The 24,156-nt window shown below is 38.8% G+C and overlaps 1 protein-coding gene across 9 annotated transcripts; it reads right to left on the bottom strand.

Moving 5' to 3' along the window:
• Positions 1-973: 973 nt before the first annotated feature.
• BRCA1 (BRCA1, DNA repair associated) lies at positions 974-23,586 on the bottom strand. Of its 9 annotated transcripts, XM_026864698.1 has the most exons (23): positions 23,441-23,586; positions 22,756-22,855; positions 22,221-22,274; positions 21,823-21,903; positions 21,257-21,345; positions 20,203-20,348; positions 19,986-20,094; positions 19,000-19,045; positions 18,431-18,570; positions 14,597-17,962; positions 13,863-13,948; positions 12,241-12,400; positions 9,889-10,015; positions 9,562-9,728; positions 8,790-9,115; positions 8,201-8,288; positions 6,690-6,767; positions 6,449-6,489; positions 5,063-5,146; positions 4,750-4,804; positions 3,483-3,556; positions 2,930-2,990; positions 974-1,947 (listed from the first exon to the last, which is right to left on the bottom strand). In XM_026864698.1, the coding sequence occupies exons 2-23, from the start codon at positions 22,833-22,835 to the stop codon at positions 1,844-1,846; spliced, it is 5,562 nt and encodes a 1,853-aa protein (XP_026720499.1). In that variant the 5' UTR covers positions 22,836-22,855; positions 23,441-23,586; the 3' UTR covers positions 974-1,843. The 9 variants fall into 9 exon arrangements, 8 of the variants coding, with proteins under 8 accessions (XP_026720499.1, XP_026720498.1, XP_026720503.1 ...); XM_026864697.1 differs by lacking the exon at positions 23,441-23,586 and having other exon boundaries at positions 19,986-20,091; positions 22,756-22,844; XM_026864702.1 differs by lacking the exon at positions 23,441-23,586 and having other exon boundaries at positions 8,790-8,875; positions 19,986-20,091; positions 22,756-22,844.
• Positions 23,587-24,156: the final 570 nt, after the last annotated feature.

Here is a 24,156-nt window from a genome sequence, read left to right as displayed (position 1 = left end):
GGGAGGGCGCAGCAGGTCCCCCTAACTGCCCTTCCCTGGAAGCATCTCCCTTCACCTGGCTGTTCAGCCGAAGACTCCAGGGAAGTCTTAGGTGCAGACTGCTACAGAAGTCCGCAGATGATACTCTGTTAGAGGCAGTTTCCACAGACCTAGTCTATCCCCTCCAAGAAAGGGGAGCATCATCCCTACAGACAAGGGTCCAGCTGGAGCTAGTGCCCTCCTGCAGGAGGGACCTTCCACCACCAGCCCAGGGCCACTTCACAACAGCAGATGCACAACAGCCTTGCTCGGCCTTTTGCTCCCATCTAAAGGCAGCATTTAGCCTTCTCCCCAGCTTTCTCTTGAGATGTAGATTACAAAAAAAAGACAAAAAAAAAAACCCAGCGTGGGCTCTAGAGAGAAGAGCAGCCTCTGTCTGAAGGTGAGGCTGTGCTGAACAGCCTCAACAGTTGTGAAATATTGTCACACAGAACAGCAACGTATGTCAAGTGAGCCAATGCTTCCAGCACTTACCACCCCTAGCAATGCCTCCCTGGGCTGCGTTTGCCTCCACTTGGCAACTGCAAGACACTTAACACATTTGCTTCTCAGGTTGATGGAAATTAAAATTCTAATTTACTTTTTTTACCTCCTCCAGTAAGTCTCCACTCCCTCTCCTCATTCCAGGAGGCTGGACTTCAGATACTTTTTCACATATGCCTTAATGCAGAGACTGAGTGACTGATTTACATAAGAGTTAAACTACTAAATACTTGCCAAAATAATTTTATTTCCTTTCATCATTCCAATATTTATAAAAATACTTTCGATAACTTTCCAAGACAACCTAGCAGCACCTGAGCAATGAACAATTCTCTGAACATAGCTACTTTTTTTTAAACAATTTTATGAAACCATTTTTTTTCTGCTCTGAAAATACAAAATTATTTATGAAGTTGAACTGCTAGGCAACAGAAACAAGCAACATACTTTCTTCCATAAAAAGCAATTTTCTTTGCAATCTCATTTTGCAGGCAGGGACTATTAGAAGCAGATTCTTAGGGAACTTATTATAGGTCACTGGGATACTAAAGTGCATCTGTTTATTATCTCTCCATAGGTGCCACATACACTTCTCAGAAATAAGATTGACACCACACTGGTACAGGCCTGTGGTTTTAAGGATTGATTTATACTGAAATTAAAGTGTTGGCTTTTCAGGGGCTGTACTTGCAGATAATTCTTCTGGTTAATGCAAGTTGACGCTTTTATACGCAACAGAAGAGCTGTTTGTATAGTTTTCAACACAACTATAATCCACGTCTTAAGATTAACCAGGCCAATGTGTTTGTAATTACAAAATAATATTCCATTGTACTGGTATACACCCTTATTATTCCGGGTGGGTTATTTATCCAAAATGAAAGGATGGAGGTTACTCAGGAGTGCAAATACATTCTAATTCAAGCCTTGAGCCCAATATTACTCTTTTAAATGACTGTCTCCCAAATGTCCTCGAGTACATAAACGGGAACTGACTGCAATGGTAAATAACACATCACCATCTCCTTGAGGAGACCATGTGCTAAATTTTTTAACTTTTAAAACTTTGTTTTACATTAAAGGACTATTTTGAAATGAGAAATCTTAATCTTTAAAGAACAGCTGGTAATTCCTCTCTATATGGTAGTGTTGTTTAAGTAATTTTTTAATAAAAATATAGTTATTTTACTCTGAACAAGAACACTACATGCACATAATCTCTGTAGAAGTGACTTAAAAATTCTCAGTCCTTAAAATAATTACTAAGCTATCAGCACTGATGAGAATTTCTGAGTAATGGGAAAAGAACTGCAGATCACCCTCAGGACACAAGGTAAGCTTCCAACTCCTGGCACTCATAGCAAGCAACACTGTCTAATACCCACTCTCGAGTCACCATGGCAACATTGTCCTTTTGCTGGATTTCTGTAAGACAAAGACACAAACAATGAAACTGTTAGCAATGAGTCAAAGCAAGCTTAAGGTGAGCTTTCAGACTAAGCTATCTGCTTTATCTTTGACATTTTAAAGGCCTTACAAAACCCAGAGTAAAAACTGAAGTGGCACTACTACTCCTTTTAACAATCCAGGTAATACTGTCTGGCAAATGGTCAGGCAGGAAGTTTTCAACACCACAGAATAAACACTAAAAGCAAGGAGTGAAGTGCTTGTTATCTTTTAATTTAGGGCCTCAGTGACAGAGCCTCAAGCTCCTGTCTGCTCAGGCACACCAAGTATGTGACAAGCAGTAAGTCTCATTAAGAGAGAAGAAACAAAATTACTGAAGTGCTCCCAGACTATTCTTTACAGTTTCAGGATCTTTATTTTCTCATTTTCCAGTGCCATGGGAACAGCTGTTGTTGTTATACCGTCCTCCTGCTTCTTTTGTGTTGAACTTCACTGTAGACTAACTAGCTCCCATTCATGCTCTAACTCCCACTACCTCATTTAGAAGTTAGTCTGGAACACTTGCACTTCCCAAGTCTCACGGTTTCTCTGGAGCATTTCGATCAAAAAAGGTGGGGGGAAAAATGAAAAGCTGTATCAATTAATGCTTTGTAGCTAGATATTCTTTCCAGACCAAGAGAATCTTGTCTCATTTGAGACCTTCTGCTAAATCTTACTAGTTCCCCATCCAACCAGAAAAGTTTCTGCATAGCTGATGATAGGTAGGACAGCTGAGCCCAGAATAGGATTCACCTGCCAGCCTACCTTTTCAGACTCTATTGCTGATTCTTGTGATAACAGACCTTGTCCCTCCAGATTTTTCTTCCAAGACATACCTCCATCTCCAGATGCAGCAGGATTTTGACTCCTCAACAAACCTGCTACCTAGCTATTGAAAGGACTGAGGTGATAAAGACACTCAATGTGTACCACAAACCAGTCCATGACTGTGTCATTTTACCTCTATAGTCTGTGTTTTCCATCCAAGCATCTGGCTGCACAACCACGACAGCAGTAGAACTCTAGGATTTCAAGAGAAGAAAATAATAATGCTTCTGTTATCTGATTCATTAAATTACTCTCACCCCTATCTGCAGAGAGCAATAACTGAGCTAACTCTGCTTCAGAGCATCACTTTGGAGAGGAGTTTCAGAAGTGGCAGTAGAGGAAGACAGACATTAGCTCCTAAAATTTTGGTGGTTTCTCTCCAGGAATGCTGTGACTAAGTTAAGGCACTAAAGGCTTTTTGTGTTGGGAAGTGAGGCACAGTGCTGATTTCAAGAGATGAGCTATCTTGGCCTCGAGTACTCTGATCAGTTTTCACAAGAAGTTAGTCTGCCCTCAAATATGCAGTGTGGCCAGAGCCTAGAACAAGAACTGCTGCCGTGCAGCTCTACCACACCTGCATGCACAAGTCTTTGACAAGCCCACGAAGGCCCCATCATCTTCCAACACTTGTGTATTATCTAACTGTGGACTGCTCACTGTGTGAAGCGTAACACATTAACACTTACTGTTGGGTGTGTGAACAGATGAAGTTGCTTCACAACAGAGGCACCACAAAGCTCCACCATCCATTCTAGGTGTTCTGGAGAAGTCAGATAAACACTCTATTACTTCAGTGCTTTATATCACATTGGAACTGATACTATTCCCTAAGCCCTCACGTGTTTGTTCCAAGATATAAACTATCATCATTTGAGAGAAAGGTAAGCCTTAGTAGACAGTAAGTCCTTTCACTTTCTAGCCTGCTGAGGAACATCAACTCACCTGCTTCTCTCACCCTCTAGTCAGGACTAGAAAAAACAAAACAAAAAAAATGAAAGAGCAAAACACCTCATGCCCAGAACTTAAAGAGAAAGTCACTAACAGTCTATTTCATCTTATAAGGAAGTAAGACATAAAATTAAAACACAGAAGTTAGAACTGTGATTATCTCATTAACAACAGTAGCCAAAGTATTTAATTTCCACCAATTTGTTGAATTCATAGTGAAGATGATAAATAAGTCTCTCAAGTATAAGAGCCATAATTGATGATCACTGCAGCAGGTGAAAGCACTGCATCCTCTGTAGCAATTACTGTAAATGTCAAGAGATGTGAGGATATTTTACCCAGTCAAAATCAAGTTAATATTGGACAAATCAGAAAGTACCTGCTGAATAAGCCACAAGAACAGGAAGAAAGGTACAAGTATTTTAAGTAGGAAAATTCTAGCTTAAATTTTCAAAGCATCTACTTTAATTCAACTTTAAGCTAACAAAAAGCTATCCTGCCCAGCTTTTTCTTTGAATACAAACTTCTGACTTGGTTGTGTGCTTCACTTTTAACATCTGCTGCTAGAGAGAGATGACTACACTGAGGATGTGTCAACTGCTAGAAAAATAATACTTCAGAACTGTTTAGTAAGACAGAAGAAAAAAGCTCAAATACAAGTGTTCAATAGCATCTAAAGCAATTACCAGATAGTATATTAACACTTTTCCTTCATTGCTAGAGAATTGGAGATAAACTAGATAAAAGGCCTGTTTTGAAATACCACAAAATTGCCAGGGCAGTTCTCTGAGGACAGTCAGAACACTTTCCATTCTATCTGGAGACAGACCTGGATTAAATTCTTTACCTACACTATACCTCATGTAGGCATCTTGAAAGTTTCCAAGTAAAAGAGGTACAAGAGTATCCAGGAGAAGGTCAGATGTAAAACTCTGGTGAATGCACACAATCCCTCCCCAGGTATTTTATGTTAAGAGTTTATTTAACACCACTAAAATGACACACCTGTAGTCATATCAGTAAAAGGTCCATAGCAACAGATCTCAAAGTCTTTAAAGATCTGAAAAACAAGGAACATGTTACCAGAGTACATATGGTATCTTTAAAGGACAATTTCATTGCACTTCTAGGACTGGTTATCAAACTACCACTGCTGTTGATAGAGCTCACCTTTCATGTATAAAAATGCTTAATTTGTACAACTCCATATATGCAGAACAGCTGAGAAACTGGAAGAATTTCCAGATATTCAGCTAGCATAGCACATAACTGAAACAGTCACAGCAGGACAGGATTTTCATCCCTGATGTGCTCATACCTTTTCAGTCAGAGACTGTCTAGCCCTCTTAGGACCTTGGTGGTTTCTCCCATTGATTACATCTCCTCTAACTTCAAAGTCTTCCTGGAACGTAACATGAACAAGCAATCAGAAGTTAGAAACTGAGAACACTCTCCTGGTCAGAGTTCTGCATCAGAACAGGAAGTTGTCAATTTTCAGAACTGGAAGCCTTACAATTAAGTGAGTGCAGAAAATTAAGTAAAAGGCTTTTCAAGAGAAATGGAGAGTAGTAATGAAGCCCCTGCAGCATCAGACAAGTTAAAAAAAGTTATAGCCCAACTGTATAGTAGTCTAGGAAGCTGTATAAAAGGGGCACACTCCAAGACTGTGAGGAGTCTTTGACAGACATTACCAGTACATAACCTCTAGATATCCAACATCTATTTTATTTCAAGGAATTCACTTAGTATATAGATTAGTAACAAGTGCAGTGCTGCATCTGATAACTCCAGGCCTACATCTGACTCAAACTCTCATTTCTCCAATACTTTCATGAAACTTCCAAAGCTTCTATGCAGTCTAACATGCTACACGAGTATAGAGAACAACTGCATATTTTCAGTTTATGTGAAAAAAGTTTGTTTTTTGTTATAACTGGAGGTTCTTCTTGCTTAAAGCAATGTGAGTGTCTGACAGTGTTAAACAGGTGTCCCATATTCCAGCACTCCCAGTCAGTTATGCAGCAACTTCCCCCTTTCACCCCAAGCACAGGAGGACCTTTTAGTACCCCTGCATAGAGTGTTTCTGGGGCTAAGATTTCTCTTGTTCACCCTTGGCTTGACAACAGGGCATGCGGACTCCATACCAGAAAGTGGACATTTCTGCTCATTAGGTATATGAAATCTATACTGGGTCACTAATATAACATTCTCAAAAAATACATATTAGAACAAAAATACAAATACTACCCAGGAATACAAAAATCCACCTAAATCAGGGTCATGTTAAATAAGCCATTTACTAGGAAAGGCAGTAAATGCTCGAACAAGTTTTCACTAGTTGACTATTCTAAAGTTTAAACAGAAAACAAAGGCATATACTTAAGTTCCAACATTATTTACTTAAGCAAACAATAGATCTCTTCCTCTATGGTGTAATCCATCAATATCCACAGGGACACTTATAAAAAAATATATCCATAACCTGTTTCAGAAAATAATAGGGACCCATTATGTCAATAATAATGAATATATATAGCCTAAGTGCAACTTTTGGTCTTAGCATTTTGTCAAACTAAAATCCCAGTTTTCAGAGTCAAATTCCCATATGTTAAATGTTTACACAATACTGGAGGTTACTAATAGGTCTGTCAGTGTAACAGCATTGCTTACACATTTGGCATTTCACTCAAGATGAAAAACCTACCTCATCCAGTATCCTTCCTTCTTTGAAAGACTGAATTACCCCTAAATAAGAAGAACAGAACAGTCATTTTATCCAGTAAAATTGTTACTTATTTTTAATTTTAAAGTATTTAGAAGAAACTCTGCAAAACATTTGATGCCAGGACATGAAGAGATTTTTATATTTTTTACTGTAACAAGTGAAGAGTAAATTTGTGGTAGAAGAGCAGAGACCATTTAGCTCCAAAACAAGGTATACTTACACTGATAACTAACTACCCATTTTCTTCCTGCAATACCCAGAAAGTACTTCAGTGTCCGCTCACACACCAGCTCCTTATCTGCAGAGCAAACAGTAAGATCCCTTTCAGTTATCCCATGAGTGGAAAAACCAGCTCTGGTTATTTGTATGTAAAAGCAAGTTTAAGTGCAGCAGCAAAATATCAAGACCATCTATAGAAAGGTTCCAAAATTCTAGTGTCCTGATTTTACTAAACTGACAGAAAGGAGCAGAAGCTAAATCACATGTACAACCTAACCTCTGCAACCTTTTGTAGCTATTCAGTAAAGAGGCAAGAACAAGCATGACTACTAGTCAAAACAGAGGATGCTAACAGTAGGATTCAGTGCCTAACACTGTCATAAGCTTTTAGATGACCAGCCATTTAAGACCACCTTCTCCTCTACCAGACCAGGCACAGCTTCAGAAGGCAGTTTATCCTGTCTGTATTTGTATGAAGACAGATAATCTACCTCTCCAAAAACATATGGTCATGGTGTCTATGATACACTTCCTGAAGAAAAAGGTAAAAATTGAGTCCACAGACTTGGAGTAACATGATTTTCTGGCTCCTTTTCTAGGTTGGTTTTCAGAAGCAAGAAAGGCTTATGTGCTAGTTCGCATCCAAATACAAAGCCAGCAGCTAAAAGTGCTTCTATGAAGCAAAAAGCAAGCACAGTATATAGCATACACACACCCGGGTTTAGCTCTAAGTATTTTGCTTTTTAAGAAAATGTTGATTAAAAGCTAGGTGGTAGGTTCAGTAGAGAGCTTAAATGTAACCTATGCCTAGACACAGCAATATAGTAGCTTAATTTTACTGATGAACATTATGCTTTTCTGAAGTCAATATAATGCTGTTTCAGAATAGTCAAATTTGTAACAGTGTTGTACTGAAGTTTCTATAAAGTTCCTTCAAGCTTTTAATAATGGAGTTTTTGAGCTCTACTAAAGAGCAAAAACCTGAAGTACCTTAATTAAGCATGCAAATAATCATTACAATGAAATGGTAGTGCTGCTTTGTTCCTATGGAAACATGACTTCACTATCAGCTACCACCAGTTACACATACAGTTAAGTCCCAGTTTTCTATTAAGATAAGTTTCTTTCAAAAATTCAGAACAAATAGCATTTATCATCCCTGCAAGGAATTAGGAAGCCAAAAATAGCATCTTATTTTCAAGAATGTCTGTATCCTATTTCTTTAGAAACTGTAACCACCTGAAAATTGTGACCAAACAGATGGAGAAAAAAATATTCAGCAACATTAACTTCAAATCACACAAGGAAACAAAACATACTCACTCTGATTCGTGAAATACAGTATGAAAAACTCCCAACTTTAAACAAAAAATATTACCATAGAGAAAACTATTAATACCTTCTCAAAATTATTTTAATTTATTGATGAACTGTCTGCTTGTTGTTTAGCCTAAAGTTAATATTCTATATGGTATAGAAATATAGGATTTGTTCACATCGCTCCCAACAAACCTGTTTTCATTATGACATGAGTCGTTCCTTCAGTAATGTGATTATATAAAGTGCTCTGAGTTTTTCTTGCAAACTTCCGAACCACCAACTGAAAAGGAGTTAAGAAAATTAATAACTAGCATACTAGATTAAAACCCCCAACAACTCCATTTTACGGGAGTATAACATAAGATAAAGTAATGGTTTTATTGGTGCTGGCACACAGAATATACATTTCCTTTAAAGTCAATAATTTTGGTATGCAACAGGCTAAAGAGCAGCTCTCAGTCAGAAGCTTGTAAGCCAAAAGCTCCTCCTCAAAATGGATTGTAGAAACAGGTTTATTAGCAATTCAGAATAGTGTTTTCCCCCTAGAGAGCAGTTAGTCATTTAAAAAGTTCAAACTTCACCAAGCTTAATAGTGCCATTTAGAGGCAGCATTCTTCATATTTTTAGGACTGAAAGAGTTTGACGTGAGTTGCTGTATTACAAGTCTGCAACTCCTGTAAGATTTGTTTCCATTGTACTTAAATCTCTATGTTGAAGACTACAGTGGTAATCAGGGACAGCAGTTATCAAGCAATCTCTAAAACTTCTGGAATCTACTTACATATTCACTTTGATTCAGACCCGATGCAACAATTGACATTTCTCTCCTGTTAGTCACAACTGTACTTGTAGCATTTTCTTTCCCAGCTGCATTGTGCAGACCAGATACAGGAACACACACAGTTCTCTTCAATTTACAGTCTTGAGCACAGCTTTTATTAGCATCTTGAGCTACAACAGAACTATTTGTTGCTTCTGCAGCTCGAGGGCTAAGCACCCTTACAGAGGAGGAAGAGTTACTTGGGCTCCTGGTCACATTTCCAGAGAGATTTGATAAGACAGATGTGCTGTTTAGCCTGGTCCCAGATTTCTGCTCATCTGTGTTTTCTGAAGGAAAAGAGAAATTACTCCTTCAAACAATCCCTCTTGTAGTCTTGGTGGAAAGCTGTTGCTCTACCTTTTAAGTGTAAACACTGCAGTCACTTCCTCTCTATTACTTCACCTTTGCCTCTGTCATTACTTTTTCCTATCTATAGCTGAGACACTAGAATACCTGTGAAGTCTTTAGCAGTGTATCTGTCAAGAAGTACCGATCTACATGCGACAGATAATAGCTCCTATTACTGTCAAAATGTTGTCCATCCCCATCCTGAGGGGCAACTATACAGTTGGGCTGCCAAAAACCCCCAAACAAGATGTAGCATCTTTTAAAATTGACCAGGAATGTATGAATTAAAATCCTTGATTTACAAGAAAAAGCTGTATCTTGCTGGTATGTAAAAACATGGAGAAAAGCAGAAATCAAAATGTATTGGATCCCTCTTAAATGTTACCTGCTTCAAGAGGACAGTGACTATAGTCTTGCCCTGCTTCCTGCACAGGTTTTATCTTCCCAGAAGAAGCTTTGCTCTTCAGAACACCATCACACTGAAGATGTTTCTCCAAATCTGGTCTCTTTAACAAACAGGATTTAGAAGGTGGAAACAACAATTCTGGAGACCTTGAGAGGGGGAAATTGGTTTGAATACCTTTTTACTCTTCTGTCAGAACCAGCAGCAGCTAAGCTACTGTAATTGCACAAAAGGTAAGAGGTATTTATGTACACATTTTTTCCCCTCCTTTTTAAAATACAAGATTAGAAATAAAACAAAAATGTTTACCTTTCTAACTCTTTAATTTTACTGTTGAGAGAATCACTTGATATAACATGGAAATCATTGGCTGAAAATCCCTTTGAACTGCTGCATTTGTGTTTTTCAACATTTCCCTCTGAGGTTGACTCTGCTCCTTTAAAAAAAGAAAAAGTTCTTAAACAAGCAAAATAAAAGCAACTGTTCTTAATTAATTGCTTCTTCAGGTAAGAAGTCAAACATTCTCTAAAATCTCAATCCAGATACACTTTAGAGAGGCAAGTGTTCCTAAAGAGAAATCTACACAAAATACTGAGAAATTTGAAGCATAGATAAAAGCTACATTTTAGTTCACATATTAAATCATCCACAAAACTAAGACGTTAGATATGGATGTATTAGGTGGAAAAAAGGGGATATAAAATAGGCTGAAGGCAAGTTTACACTATTTAGTGCAATTTGTTTACAGATCCCAATACATACCATATCTCTGTTCACAAGCAGTAGAGGCATTTATTTGCTAGCTAAAGGTGCCTTTAATTTTTATCAAACTGCCAATGAGTCCAATCAGTTTAAATTTTTACAAGTCAGAAACCCATATTCTAGCATAACAATGTAAACGGGCATTGTATTAATGAAATATTTTAATTAGTTTTTGCATCTATAAGAAACTAATCATCAGTTTGCTGGCAATATCCAAGCAGTCTATAGTTATGACTCTGGCCTGCCGGGCCTAGAAATGTCACATTTCAGTCTTGTCTATGAGAGGACATTCTCAAACCCTAGTGAGGTTGAGTGCCACACCATCCAGCAAGCATTGTTATCCAAGCACAACCAGTCAGTGTTAGTATACTGTTAGTGTTATAATGGCTCAGGAGGACCCAAAGATGAGATAGAGAGCAGGCTGAAAGCACAGCGCAGCTGTTAAATCAGTAACACAAAATACAGAGAGGACTACAGGGAGTTTCTCTCACAATAAGCAGTCCCACTTTCCTGTCAGGAATCCAGGTATGGAAGCAGCAGCCACAGCAGGGAAGGATGCTGTTACTGCAGATTTTGCAATGAATTGAACAAACCACTGTGTACGTTTCAAAGGCTCAGCCTCTCCACTTCTCTGCTCAGCTCCCTTTTCACCATGAAGGAGCTGTGTGATGCAGAAAGACTACACTGACAACAAAAACCAACTTGGAGGCAGAAGACCTATTGGTATAGCTGCACCATACTGGCTGACTAAGAGGTTAATCTAAAGGTCTTATACCTCACACTGTACAATGCCTTCATTTAGGAGATCACAAGCAATCTACAGATCATTTTGATATTTAACTGGCAGCCACAGTAGTGATGAAAGCCTTTGAATTCAGATAAAAAAGACTCCATAGTGAAAGCCATACACAGTAAAGGCATGATAACACACTAAGTGACTTTGAATTCCAGGATGTCAAGTTATTCTAACTGCGCTCAGAAAATAAAGATAACTGACTGAAACAAGACCACAGAATTAGAAATAAATCTTTAGCAGCAAGGAGGATAAAAAAGCACTGGTACATTTTATCTAAGAGTTCAACAAGCATTACGTCTTTGGAAATCTTTAAAATCAGCATTAGGTGCCTTTTTAGAACACTGAGAAGTTCAACAGTGAGTATCTCTACTTACCGTAGGCTTTGTTCAAAGAATGCTCTATGCTCTGTTGCAGATCAGTTGTCAGAACAGTCATCTCAATGGCTGTCTTGCCTTAAAGAAAAACCTTAAATAAAGCCCTCTCACTATTGCTCACATAGCTGGCAGTAACTCGCTTTATCCTCAACATCCAGTAAGGCTTCAGCACTTTCTGAAGTATTATTCACCATTTATTTGCTGGCTTGTGTACTTTCCAGCTAGAAACTCTGTTCCTGTCCTGATCAGGGGTTTACACACCAGTATAGGTATTCTCCTATACCAGATTACTTTTGACACAGCACATACCTAACCAGTTTCTGTCTTGTTCCTTGATAGCCAAAGGACAATTTCTACCACAGCAATAGAGGCCAAGTCCTTCTGGGTGTTCAGCCACTCTGCCAGTCCCTTACCCATTCCAGTGAAAGAAAACAAGAGTACAGCTAGAACAGCAACATGGGTTAGTACTGCCAAGCCACAAGCCTACTCAAACCATTTAGACATTTACACTATGTAATCTCACACATATCTGTAAGAGAAGTCTTCTTAGGCTAAGTGTAGTACCTAAGTTATAATAAAACATTGCACTGAACAGCTGAATTTAGGTAAAATTCTGCTAGCATACCAATTTTAAATTAACACTATAATTTGTGGTAGAGGGAAAAAGAACTAGTAAAAGTCACACAACTGTTTGTAAGAAAGCTGGGAAAGGTTGTCACTGCTATTTACCTCTCTCTTGTCTCATTTGTTCCATTCCAAGTGTTCCTTCACTACTGGACGGGATAGGTAAAAATTCACAGGCCTGACTTCCATGCTGCTTTAGCACTGCTTCAAGTTCAGCCATTTCTTGCTGAAGTTTTTTTAAGTTACTTTGCATAGCATTCTTCTGCTGCAAAGGATACACAGGTGTGCCAACATTAGCAATCTCAGTTTTAAACAGTAAGATTAATTTCTTTAACAAGCACTTGAAAATTAGAAACAGTAAAGTTACTTTGAATCATTTTTTACCCCATGTTCAAGAGGTGGTGCTTTTACTGTCATAAATAATGCACACACCCTGTGTCAAAAGCAAAAACCCGAACAACCAGTCATTTTACTGTTCAAATCACTTCAGTTTAGACAGCTCAGAGTTTAATCAGTCAAGAAAAAACTTCTGCAAAGATTTCTTAAAAGGTGTTTTGTCCCAACTGCATTAGTTTGCATTAGCCACTTAAAATTCAATAATGAACATCAAGTATTGAGCCTCTGCACTTTCCACCATTACTGAAAGCCCCAGAAATTGTTTAAAAGGAATGAAATATTTAATCCTACTCTTCCTTACTTTCTCAAAAATTACAATACCCTCTATTAAAGGACCCTTTCAAAAACCTGAAACCTTCACCACACAGAACAAGGTTTCCACAGCACTAACACTACTCGCCGCTCTAGCACTGGCACCACAGGGAACTTCCTCGTCACTGAATCAATGTTGTAGTATTGTGGCCCCACCACACAACAAACAAAACTCCCCACCAATTCATACTGCCACTATTCCATTCAACCCTAGAACATCCTAGTATCTCTATCAATGAAGCTACAATATTTTACACTGATGCGGTAAACAGAAGAACCAGCCATGAAACACAGAAATGAAATTCAATTTTCTTTGACATACATTAAAATCCATAGCGCTGTTAATGCTGAAGAGAGATTCGGCATAAGACCTGCCTTCAAGTTAGACAACAAAAAATGCAGCCCAACAAAAACCACCAAACAAAGCAAAACTCCAAAACCAAAACACACAAAAAAATCCCCAAACAAAAAGCTCCCACATCAATCACCCATAAAGTCATGCCATTAGGCAGTAATCAGGAAATTAATAGTAAAGAAAACACCGTGCTAAACACGCCTTTCATCGGATATTGCCTGTTGGGTCTTTTATCTAAACTATTCTAATATGGAAGGATTTGATTTAATCTTTACTCTTAGAAGGCAAGTCTCCATGCTTCTAAATATCAATGCAGCAAATCCAACCCTTATCACCAATCACTATAAATTCCTATCAATGAAGTTTTTAAATACAGGAGGCTGGAGTTTCCAGCATTGGTCAAATATGGAGATCCATTAACTAGCATCTCCCACAATTAAGCACTGTAACCAATACCACATAACGAGTTATGGCCATTAGCATGCAGTGTTACCATGGAAGGCAAAGTTGGACAATTCTTCATCAATTATGCTCTTGGAAGTCATCTACCGACACAAAGAATTATGATAAAAGCAGTCTCCCACTGCATTGACTTCACAGCTTTCATGCACTTGCTTGTACCCTAGAACACAAACTACTGTTAGAATTTAGTGCATGATCTCACCTGTGTGGTAAGAATTTCACCCTGAGAGAACGGTCCACATGAATCTTCTACATAACTTGTTTCACTGTCATATCCAGATGCTTCACCTTGAAGATGGAAGAAAAAACTTAAAGAAAGAAATCACCAAAACCCCAACAAACATTATCCATCATCTCTTACCACACAGACCTTTTAGCCAACTGTTAGCTATGATGGTAAAGCCACAAGTTTTGGAAGCACTTAAGTTAAAAGCACAGATCTACTTTAAGTGAACATTTTGAAGAATACCATGTCACGCATATGGCAAAGTCAACAGAACTCAAAGCATTTCAGTAGTGATGAAAGAGTCCTAAATATTTATGAAAATCAAAAAAGTCAAAACAAGCACTACAGAATTCTACAGCCAATTTCAACAAACCATCTGGGGAGACAGCTTAGGTAGGCTTTATGAAATTTTGCTGATAGACACAAGTATCACACTGCAGTAAGACAGCTGCATTTCACTCAAACTAATTCCCAAACTCACTCAGTGCGGGCTCTGGTGCCCAGTCTATCCAGTTTTGCTCCAAACAGAGAACACTGGAAGAACTTTATTTTCAGGAAATAAACCACTGAGGGGTTTTTGTTTGATTGTTTAGGGCAGACACATTCCTTTAAAAGAGCAAATGCAGAACAAAGTTCCCATGCAAACACCAAAACCTTAAGTGCAATGACATTACAAATACAGCTGCAGAGATTAAAATCTTGGTTTGTACCTTGGTTGGCTCCCATGGTTGGGTCTTCTTGGCATTCATCTCTGAAGTTAGTTTTGCTTCTCTTCAGACCTCCATTACAACTTTGAGATGTTTCTTCACCCTCATTCACACTGCTCACTTGTCTGCATGTATGAATTTGTATCGAAGATTTCTCCAGCTCTTGTGCTCCATCAACTGATTCTTCAGACAAGTTGGACTGGGAAGAAAATAAGTTGACCGAGTGTTCTGACCCCTCGTTTGGTGAAACACACCTGTTACTTAGGGCAGCTTCAGGCATTTCCTGCACATTGTCATCATCACTTCCACTGTGAGGTGATGTGATGGGACTTACTGAAGACTCTTTCACAGATGTCACTTGTTTATTTATCTGCAATGGCGTGCTTACTGATTTGCTGAGCATTGTCTGAAAACATGGGAAATCTTCATCCTCACTAGATTCTTCATCTGAAGATTGCAGTTTCCGCGCTCTCCTTCGAGATCTTTGAATACCTTGAGATCTTGGCTTAGAACTAACATCTCTATTGTTTGGTTCTTTTACCAGGGCATTGTCACATCCTCTTACAAACACAGCAGATCTCTCTCTCCTATCAATTTCAGAAAAGCTGGTGTTCTCTTCGATCTCATCAGAGCACAGTAAGCCATCAGAGGTTTCAGACAAACCTGTAAAATCACTGTTCCCTTTAAGAGGCTCTTCTAGAGCCTCTGTGGCTAAACACTCAGGCATCCCTGTGCTACCAGCTTGGGTTGCTTGTTCTTCATCCCCTTTTCTTTCTCTTCTGCTAATTTTTTTCAAAAGGACTTCACGGCTGAATTCAGCAGGCTTTTGCTGACAAGTCACAGAACAAATCACTGATCTGGACTGAAAATGCAGTATTGGTCCTTTGCTGTCAACAATTTTGGCCCTTCCTCCTTGATCGTTTTCTGAACCAAAGCATATTTCATCACCTGTGTTTAAATCAGTTCTCTTGAAAGTGTTCTCTTCCATGTTACTCTGATCACTCTGGCTTCTATTACTTTTGGCTGGATTCTGTCTCAGCTCACATTCTATCCCTACATCAGCTGACACTGTGTCTTTGTTTCCTTGCTCTCCTTTTTGCGATTTGTTGTGCAATTTGTTGTTGCTTTCAGCCTTAGCAGTACCCGTTCTTACTGCTGTCAGAGTCCCTTGACTTGCAACCTGTGAAACACCTTCCCGATGTTCCCCAGTGCACATACGGTCAGTGTTGCTGACAAAGCAAGTCAAGGGATTAACACAAGCAGATTCATGTGTCTTAAGCTTCTCTTTCTCACAAACTCTACTCAATCTTTCAACAGTTGTAGTCTCTTCTTGCAAGTCTTTTGTTTTTAAGTATTTGCTATGCTTATTTTCTGCCCCTTCAGCACATGATATCTTTAAAGTTGCAGAAGCAGCATCCTCTCCTGTACACGCTTTCACGGGAGTAGGATAAAGGCTAAAGGACAGACGTTTTGAATGCCTAAATATATTCCGCAGATACTGTGTGTCTAACTCGCTATCTTCAGCTTCCTTGGTCAATTCCAAAACTTTTTCAGCCATCGGCAACTTCTCAGTTCCAAAGTCTCCTGGAACATTTTGTGTGTCGCGTCCACTGTCCTGGGGAGCAGCAGCACATGGTTCAGTCACCACTTCAGCTGGGTGGGAAGCAGCTTGCACCGAAGTCACTGAAGGAGACTGTGGGACAACAGGGCTGCGGAGTATTTCACCTTCTGGAGAACCTACATCAGGTGCAAAGGAACAACAATTTGAATGCTGACATGAAGATGTTGGGTTGAAGAGACTTTTTCCAGTTGCTGCAGTGTCAGATGAATTCTTTAGATTAACCTGTATTCCATTCCTTTCCAGATCATCACCCTTTAGATTAGTGAGTGGCTCATAACTCAGTGTACCTGGGGGCTCACACAGGGCTTTGCATTCAGAACTGTGAACTAACACACTCCTCTGGACTGCAAAGGATGATCCTTCATGATCACTGTCATACTTTCTTACTCCCTTAATTACTGCTCCTTTTCCAGTTTTTGTAATTTCTTCAGAAAGTAACCGAAGCCTCCTGCTGCGCCTGACTTGTCTTTGCTCAGAACCCCCTTTCCTTGGTTCCCCACTGCTTGGATAACTGTCAATCTGTGGCTCTTCTGGGTCAGGGGAAAGAGAGTTTCTATCCACTAGCTGTAGAACACACATGCTTCTAGCAGAACGTCTGCATCTTTTTGCTGCAGAACCTTTCTTAGTGCTTTTCTGATCACAGTGACTCAGTTCCAGCTCCCCATCACAGTGCTTGCCAGCCACCTTTTCAGTAGCTGTTTTCCATATGGATCCTCCTCCTTCCTCAAGTTCTGCTGGTGTACTATCCACTCTATTTTCAGAGACCTGACTCTCATTAACAGCAGAACTTTCATCACATCTTTTCTTTTCTGCATCTCCAAGGTTAACACTTTGAGGGCACCCATCTGCCTCTTCTGTAACTTTTTTGTTAATGAAATCCTCAGGTTGCAGGACATAGGAAGACTTCCTTTTTCGTTTCAGTCCATCTTTACTGGAATTATTCAAGCACTTGTCATAAGCAGCCACATCTTCCTTTTTTGTAGTAGGTAAAATGTCTCTCAAGATAATAGGGTGATTTGACTTCCTCCCTCTCTTGTATGTTTTCCCAAATATTTTGTCTTCAATCCTATCTGCTGTTTCTTTTGACCATCTCTTGTTTCCTTCAACCACTGCAATTGCCATGGAATCTACCATAGGGTCAGTCTTCTCTGAAATACAGGAATCTTTATCTGATAAACATGGATCTTCTTCACCTGAAACATCAGTTGCTCCAGCAGAATCATCCTGGGAAGAACTGGAAGACAGAATGTCGTCGCTTTTTGAAAACCATTCATTGACTTTCTGAATGCTTCGCTTCAGTCTCTTCCTAGAAACCTGATTCATGGTACCACAGTGAGGCGTCTCTGGCTGAAGTAGTTTCTCCAGAGGAAGTTCCTTTTCACAGAGAGAATCACTCTCAGGTTCATACATTTCCGCAGCTTTTACATTTTGTGCAATAATATCCATTTCCTTGCTTTTATCCAAACTGCACTCTGAGCTACCTTTTAAGTCAAACTCTTTGCTTTCACTATTGCATTGAGTTTGCTCTGCACCCATTCCTTCTGTGTTCTTAAAGAAAGATGTGTCCCCATTCCTTAAGGGACTGGCACTACCTGCTCCATCACACTGCTCTGTGAGCAGGTCTACACCAAGAACATTTAAAGGAGAACTCTGGTTTTCAGTCACATTCACTTGGCCAGGTTTGGCATGTTCATCAATGCTGCGAGTGCTTTTCTTGCTCAAGCTTTCCTTCGAGAAATCACTTTCACCTGAAGATTTATAGGTATTATAAATTATTAAGCCCTATTTTACATCCACAAGAACAATGACTAGCTTAATGGCTCCTTTGTTTTAAGAGAACTGTTCTTATTTCCCCCCAAACATAGTATTATACTGCACAAATCTCCCTCTAGAATAAGGGAGAAAGATGAAAGTACATGACATATGTTCATCCTATTTCTTACATGAATTACCAGTGTTCTTAACTTGTGTTATTAGAGATATCATGGCTTATGTAGAATAGAATGTTTTGCACTTTGATCAAGTTACTTTTTTCCCTTCTGTTCCTGTGCACAGAATGCCCACAGTTTAAGTAACTAGTCTACAGGTAGCCTTGTATTATACTGACACTAGCTGTAGGCATCAACAGAACTACAACATACGGGATGTGAAATCAAAATGTTAACTTGTGGTTTTTCTTTCCAGCTTAATAATTTTTGTCACCAAACCAGACACACCTACGACATTTGGTAGAATTATTTCTTCAGCACCTGGCGTGCCAGGCTGTGTATTGCGGGAATATTCATTCTCTCTCTCAGCACTCTCCAGTCTTTCTAGCTTCTCTTTAGACAAAATCTGAAGCACTTTGTCTTCTAACCTGTTGGGAAGGGAAATCTACTTTCATCAGAGAAAATGAGAATAGACCTAATAGAAGAACATTTTCCCTTTTTGCTCTGGAAGTGTTTTGGAGAAGTCAGGCTGTATGATCAACACTCACCACAACTAAGAACCCCTCCCACATTTCTGAATTTTACATTTAGTTTCTAAAGCATAGATATGTGCTTTTCTCTTGAAGATCTAATGTCTGTGTAAGCAACAAAACATTTAGAAAACAGCTTTAAAGCTTATTATATGACAAACTGATGGGAATCAGCTACCCATTCTACCCTGATGCCCTCGAAGTTGAAAATTACTTGTCAGCTTGAATAACTCTATCAGTCTTATGCAAAGAAACTAAGACATAGGGATGAGAACACTCAGCTACTGTCTTTAGAAAATATGAATTCCTTAAATCACCTTTACTTACCCAGTATTGTTTGCCTGTTTCAAAAGCTCTTCAGATGAATCAGAGCCTAGAAACAAATCAGCTGTTACTGCAGTAGAAATGGTTTAGAAAGGTGCTTGCCAGATACAGTGTCTATTATCACAGAACCATGCATGCTTAGTTCTCTCTAGAGATAGAAGCTTTCAACTTTTATCAGATGAAATCAACTTCAACTGTGCAGTCTTTTACCTAATTATAACGACTTCTATGTTTAAGTATCTGCACAGCTCCAGCATAAAATTCTGTTTAAATACAGTGACTGGTAACAGAGAGCTACTAAGAATTAATTAGCTAAGAGTTAGTTTCTAATTTCTAAATTTATACATGAAACAGTTGCTAGGATTTAGACTTTTGAACCAGAAGTCAGAGAAATATATCTGAATATCTGACTCGGATCCTTTGATTGATATTGGCAGAAGAAATAAGGAAAAAAGGGAAGCAATGAACACTATCTGTTAAAAGGAGCAATTCCTTCCTCGAAGGAACAGGGAGAAAATAAACTATGCACAGCATCTATCTTGTTTCTCACAGCAGTGGGCACCAGATAAAAAGGAAGTTCTGAAAAGCTAAGATAGAAAGAAATGAAGTATTCTTTTCTCAATTAGATTTCATTCTTATCTCTGGTTATTCACTAGAGCCTCAAGCGTTGGTGACAAAGCTTAGTATTTTTTAAAAAACAGCAGTTACTAGTTATAACAACCGTAGCTTTTTTCACATCTGCAAGCATCTTCTCTTCTTTGGATCTTATACACTGAACCTTAAAGGTTTGCTACAGCAGCATTGTTTCCTACAATATAATAAATAAGATAAAAGCCCCTTTGATTTACCAACTTGTAATTGTCCATTGTTTTAATTTTGGATGTTAAGGAGGAATTGGTGTTAATAAAGATTTTGAACTTCATCACCTCTCACTACTTTGCAAGCATTACACATACACTCAACTAGTGTGGATATACAACAGATCTTACCAAGCTCTATATAAATCCCCTTCTCAGAGCGACATTTCTGGGTTTTGTTTCTTAGGGAACACCTTCTGACCCCAGTATCTGTAAGCTGCATATCCACATTAGCTTCCTGCCGAGAGGAGAACAGAAAGGAATAGTGATTGGTAACAGTAAGCTATTTCAGAAAAGTATTAATAAAACACTAAGCAATCCACAAAAATAAACTGGAGAAAAAAAATACCAAGATGCAGTTTTCTTGTCCATTTTCTTTAGCACTTTTTTTCCTGTTTCTGAAGCCCTTACTTTGGATGACAGAACCTTCTTTACACAGGAACTCAGCAGCAGTGGCTTCAGTGGATGTTTTAGGAAAGTGATGACTGTTTAAAACTGAAAAATGTCAACAGGAAAAAAGCAAAAATATCTTCTTACAGTGAGCATGACAACAGGCATGATATATTAATAAAATAGCCTTGCATAAACCCTATGCAACTAGCACACATACAGCTAAAATACAATTATCAAAGACAGACATCTGATCAAATTATTAGTCTGACTGTTCTCTATAAGTAGTCTTCAAGTATTAAATAAAATCTTGATCTTGCCAACTCATTTTCCCAATCAATTTTGCTTCTACAGATAATCTAGCAAAGCCAGGATCTAATATTAGTGAATTTAGAATGACTGAACAATTTGAAAAGAATTTGAAAAGAAAGTCTAGTTTAAAAAAAACAAAACCCACCAACCACCCCCCACCCCCCACCAACAATATATTGTTTTCCATAACATAAGCAAGCGTATGTCTGACTTGCCAATACTTCACAAGGCACCAAGTACTAGAACAGATAAATTTGGGTTCCAAAAGGAGATAGATAGATAGATAGATAGATAGATAGATAGATAGATAGATAGATAGATAGATATCTGAACGGCACAAGTTAACACACACTGTTATAACACTTGCTCATTCAGGCTCTAAGACTGAGAAGTTAAAGCTGTAAGGGTGGCAAGAACAGGACTTTGCCACATAAAAATTATTTGATGCACATTGAGCCATATTTCAGAAACTAAAAATAAGACTGGTTGAAGTCATAAAATGCAGTTTAAACCCTTAAAACTGTTCAAGAGATTATTTTATGAACTATGGGCACTTAATGGAACTTATGCTTCTACATCCAAGAAAGACTTCCCCATATTGAGTGCTGCGCAGTAAATGAGATACCCTACAAATAATGATGATACAAATGTCAAAACCTTTTTTTAAAATAAGTGGGGAGGTATGCATTCACAACACTTACACTTTACTCCAGTGTCAAGCTCAAACGCATGGATAGTTTCTAGTAATCCTTCAATTAGTTGCTTAAATCTGGAATTTTCTTTCAGACTTCTGAAATAACATCATCACATGAGTTGTTTTAAGACAAATGTATGGGTCAACTATTAATAGTTGTCCAAGAATTAGGTCCAACAAGAAAAGGAGTAAAACTGAAGTGGAAGATGAGACAATTAGAAATTGTGCCAGGGAATAACACAGTTCTCTAAAACAACCATTACTACAAGAATTAAAACTACCACAAAGTGAAAATCTCATATTTTTCCTCACATAGGCATAGCACTGAGAAAGTAGTTGTAAGGATGAATAACAGTCTATACTTGATAGCACAGACATCTGCTAAGAATGGCATCATCACCTGTGACCACTTGAAAATAAGGCATTGAAGAGCTATTCCTTTAGAAACCAACAGTTTATGTCACTTTTTCTTGTTTGTTCCAGGCTTCTGCTAAGACTTCTTGAAGACAATGATTAATTTTTCCTTATATTTCAAACCTCTCATCCTCAAGCCCACTTGCAAAAATGCATTACCTCTTGGTAACTTCTGTCTTACACAGAGGACACTGTACCACACCTTTTTTCTTTTTGCTGAGGAGTTTGAACATGCAGAACCTAGGAAAAAAAGAGTAGTCACAATGGTAACAAAAGGGAGGATTTTATTTTCTTAAAAACTGAGCCTGGGCATGCACTACTTCATAGAAATCCTTCATTATCAAGCTGAATACCTGTATTCTTGTTCTGGTGTTAATCAATCCCCTTTGATACATTTGTGAAGCTGCAGTTATTTTTTATTCAGAATTGACTTTTCCCCTAAAATTGCTACACATTAAATTACCAAAACACAGCATACATCACTAGCACTAAAGAAGTATACGTAGAAGATAGAAGCAGATTGACTAAGCATTGCAATTACAAGGTTTCAAACCTACCTACAAAATATGTGATCACATTTTGTTGAAACTGGCTCTTCTATCACATCCAAGCTACCAAAAGAAAAAGGCAGGAAAAAAAGAACATAGAAGTTACATATAAAATAAGAGCAACAAAATAAGATTCATAAATAGTGACTTTTCTGAACTTAAAGTCTATGCTATTTCAGCATTTGTTTGCATTAATGAACTACAGACCTCACCTTTTAGAGGCAAAGAACCAAGCTGCTTTAAAAACAAAACTAATCCAATCAGCTACTTTTTTTTTATAACTGGATAGAGGACTGACACATTTAGGTTGTAATAGAAAAGCAAAATTCACTAGAATATAAGAGCAAAATACAAGTTCTGTCTTACTTTCTCACTTAAGCCTTACAAACCAGAAATATACTTAGTCTTAAAACACAATTCTTTTTGCTGTCTGATAACCCATAGAACTAACAAAGCATTGAAAAAGAACAGAAAAGAGAGAGAATAAAAACCGAAGACTCATTAACTACTCTAATATAGAGTTCATATTATTCTCCTGGCATACCATATTGGGCACTCCAAATTCTTCTGCATAGCTGAAAGCACATTTTGTACCTCTCCAATAGCAATCACTGAGAAGTCCATCCTTCACATCCAAAAACACTCTACAGAAAAACACAAGTAATCAACTTTGTGATCTGTTGCACCCCATGATGATGTTTGCACCTGTGGAGAGGTTTTCTATAATATGCTAAACAGCACTGAACACTTTGCTACTATTTCTTGAGTTTGGTTTTACAGCACTGGTGGAGTTCTTACTCTAGATGTTTACAGTTAAAACCTCTCAAGTCTCTTGTAGTCAAACGGGCAGCCTGAAACGGTTTACACAAAATGCATTCAGCAGAAACTCCGCAAGAGTATGCACAAGCATAGCAGCGAATTTTTTTTTTTTTTTTTAAGTGAAAAAGGATGTTAAGTAGACAGCAGACATGCTTATGCTAAGCACCCCGGGAACTGCCGACACCAGGCAGCACAGGTAAGACGCTACAGCAAGCATCACAAATCTGAACACGAAAAGAAACCATTTGACCTTTACTCGGCGGCAGCTCAGGCACAGGAACAGGCCCTGCAGCGAGGCCCATCAACAGGCCGAATCGAAGCGGCCCAGCACCCAGCTCACCGCGCTCCGGCCACCCGGACCCAACGTCCCGCCACCGCACGGTGAGGCGGTCACCGCTGGTACGACTCACCAGGACGCTGCAAGGCGGGGACAGAAGGCAGCGGCGGCGGCCGGAGCCAGAACCGCTCGCCCGACCCAGAGGCGCTCACGCACCCTCAGCGGCCGCCCCGCAGCGGCGCATTTCGCGCCCTTTCCATCGCCGGGACGCGCCGCCCCCAGCAGCCAATCGCACGCCTGGATCACAGATTGCTTATGAAGGTCTGTATGTCGTACACTTGGTATATTGAAAAGTTTTTGTTTGGTTGTTTATTTCCAGTGCTATTTAGTGAAAATTCCTCTTTTGGCTGAGGTTGAAATTGTGTAGTAAGGATTCTCTTGGTTATGATGAAGCTGTGATGATTAATTTTCTTTATTCTGTAATAACTGTTCTGTCTTTTTTGTTTACTCTCAAAGCTGCATTGTAAGAGTATTTTGTTTCTTTCAGTGCTTTATATATAAGGTATTCTACTGTGCCTTGTAGGAGGTTCTTGCATTGTGAATTACTCAAAGTTTGCACTGCATCATTTTCACTCATATTTCAGTTTTCTAGAAAAGGTGTGAGTTCAGGCTTAAAATACTTGGTGGCAAGTAGACCGTGCGGGAATGTCTGAACTAGTCAGAATTCTGTATCAAAGCTGGAAGCAGATTGCTCTGTAGGCATGGTGTTGTCCTTAAATCTGAAGTAGTCTGAGAATGAGGGTGTGTTTGTTCAAGGTGTGGTGTTCTATTACGATGTTTCTCTAACCT

Source organism: Athene cunicularia, assembly GCF_003259725.1.
Source record: "Athene cunicularia isolate RWA chromosome 27 unlocalized genomic scaffold, athCun1 chr27_part1, whole genome shotgun sequence".
NCBI classification, from domain to species: Eukaryota; Metazoa; Chordata; class Aves; order Strigiformes; family Strigidae; genus Athene; species Athene cunicularia.
This window is presented reverse-complemented; position numbering and strand designations above follow the sequence as displayed.

What these genes read in the sequence shown, in the direction of transcription:
- BRCA1 (XM_026864698.1), bottom strand. Translation starts at nt 22,835, where the DNA reads ATGGACTTCTCAGTGATTGCTATTGGAGAGGTACAAAATGTGCTTTCA. An exon ending in GCTTGACACTGGAGTAAAGT is followed by an intron (nt 20,349 to 21,256) that starts GTAAGTGTTGTG and finishes GACATTTTTCAG; the next exon opens with TTTTAAACAGTCATCACTTT. An exon ending in GACAGTCTCTGACTGAAAAG is followed by an intron (nt 4,805 to 5,062) that starts GTATGAGCACAT and finishes CTTGTTTTTCAG; the next exon opens with ATCTTTAAAGACTTTGAGAT.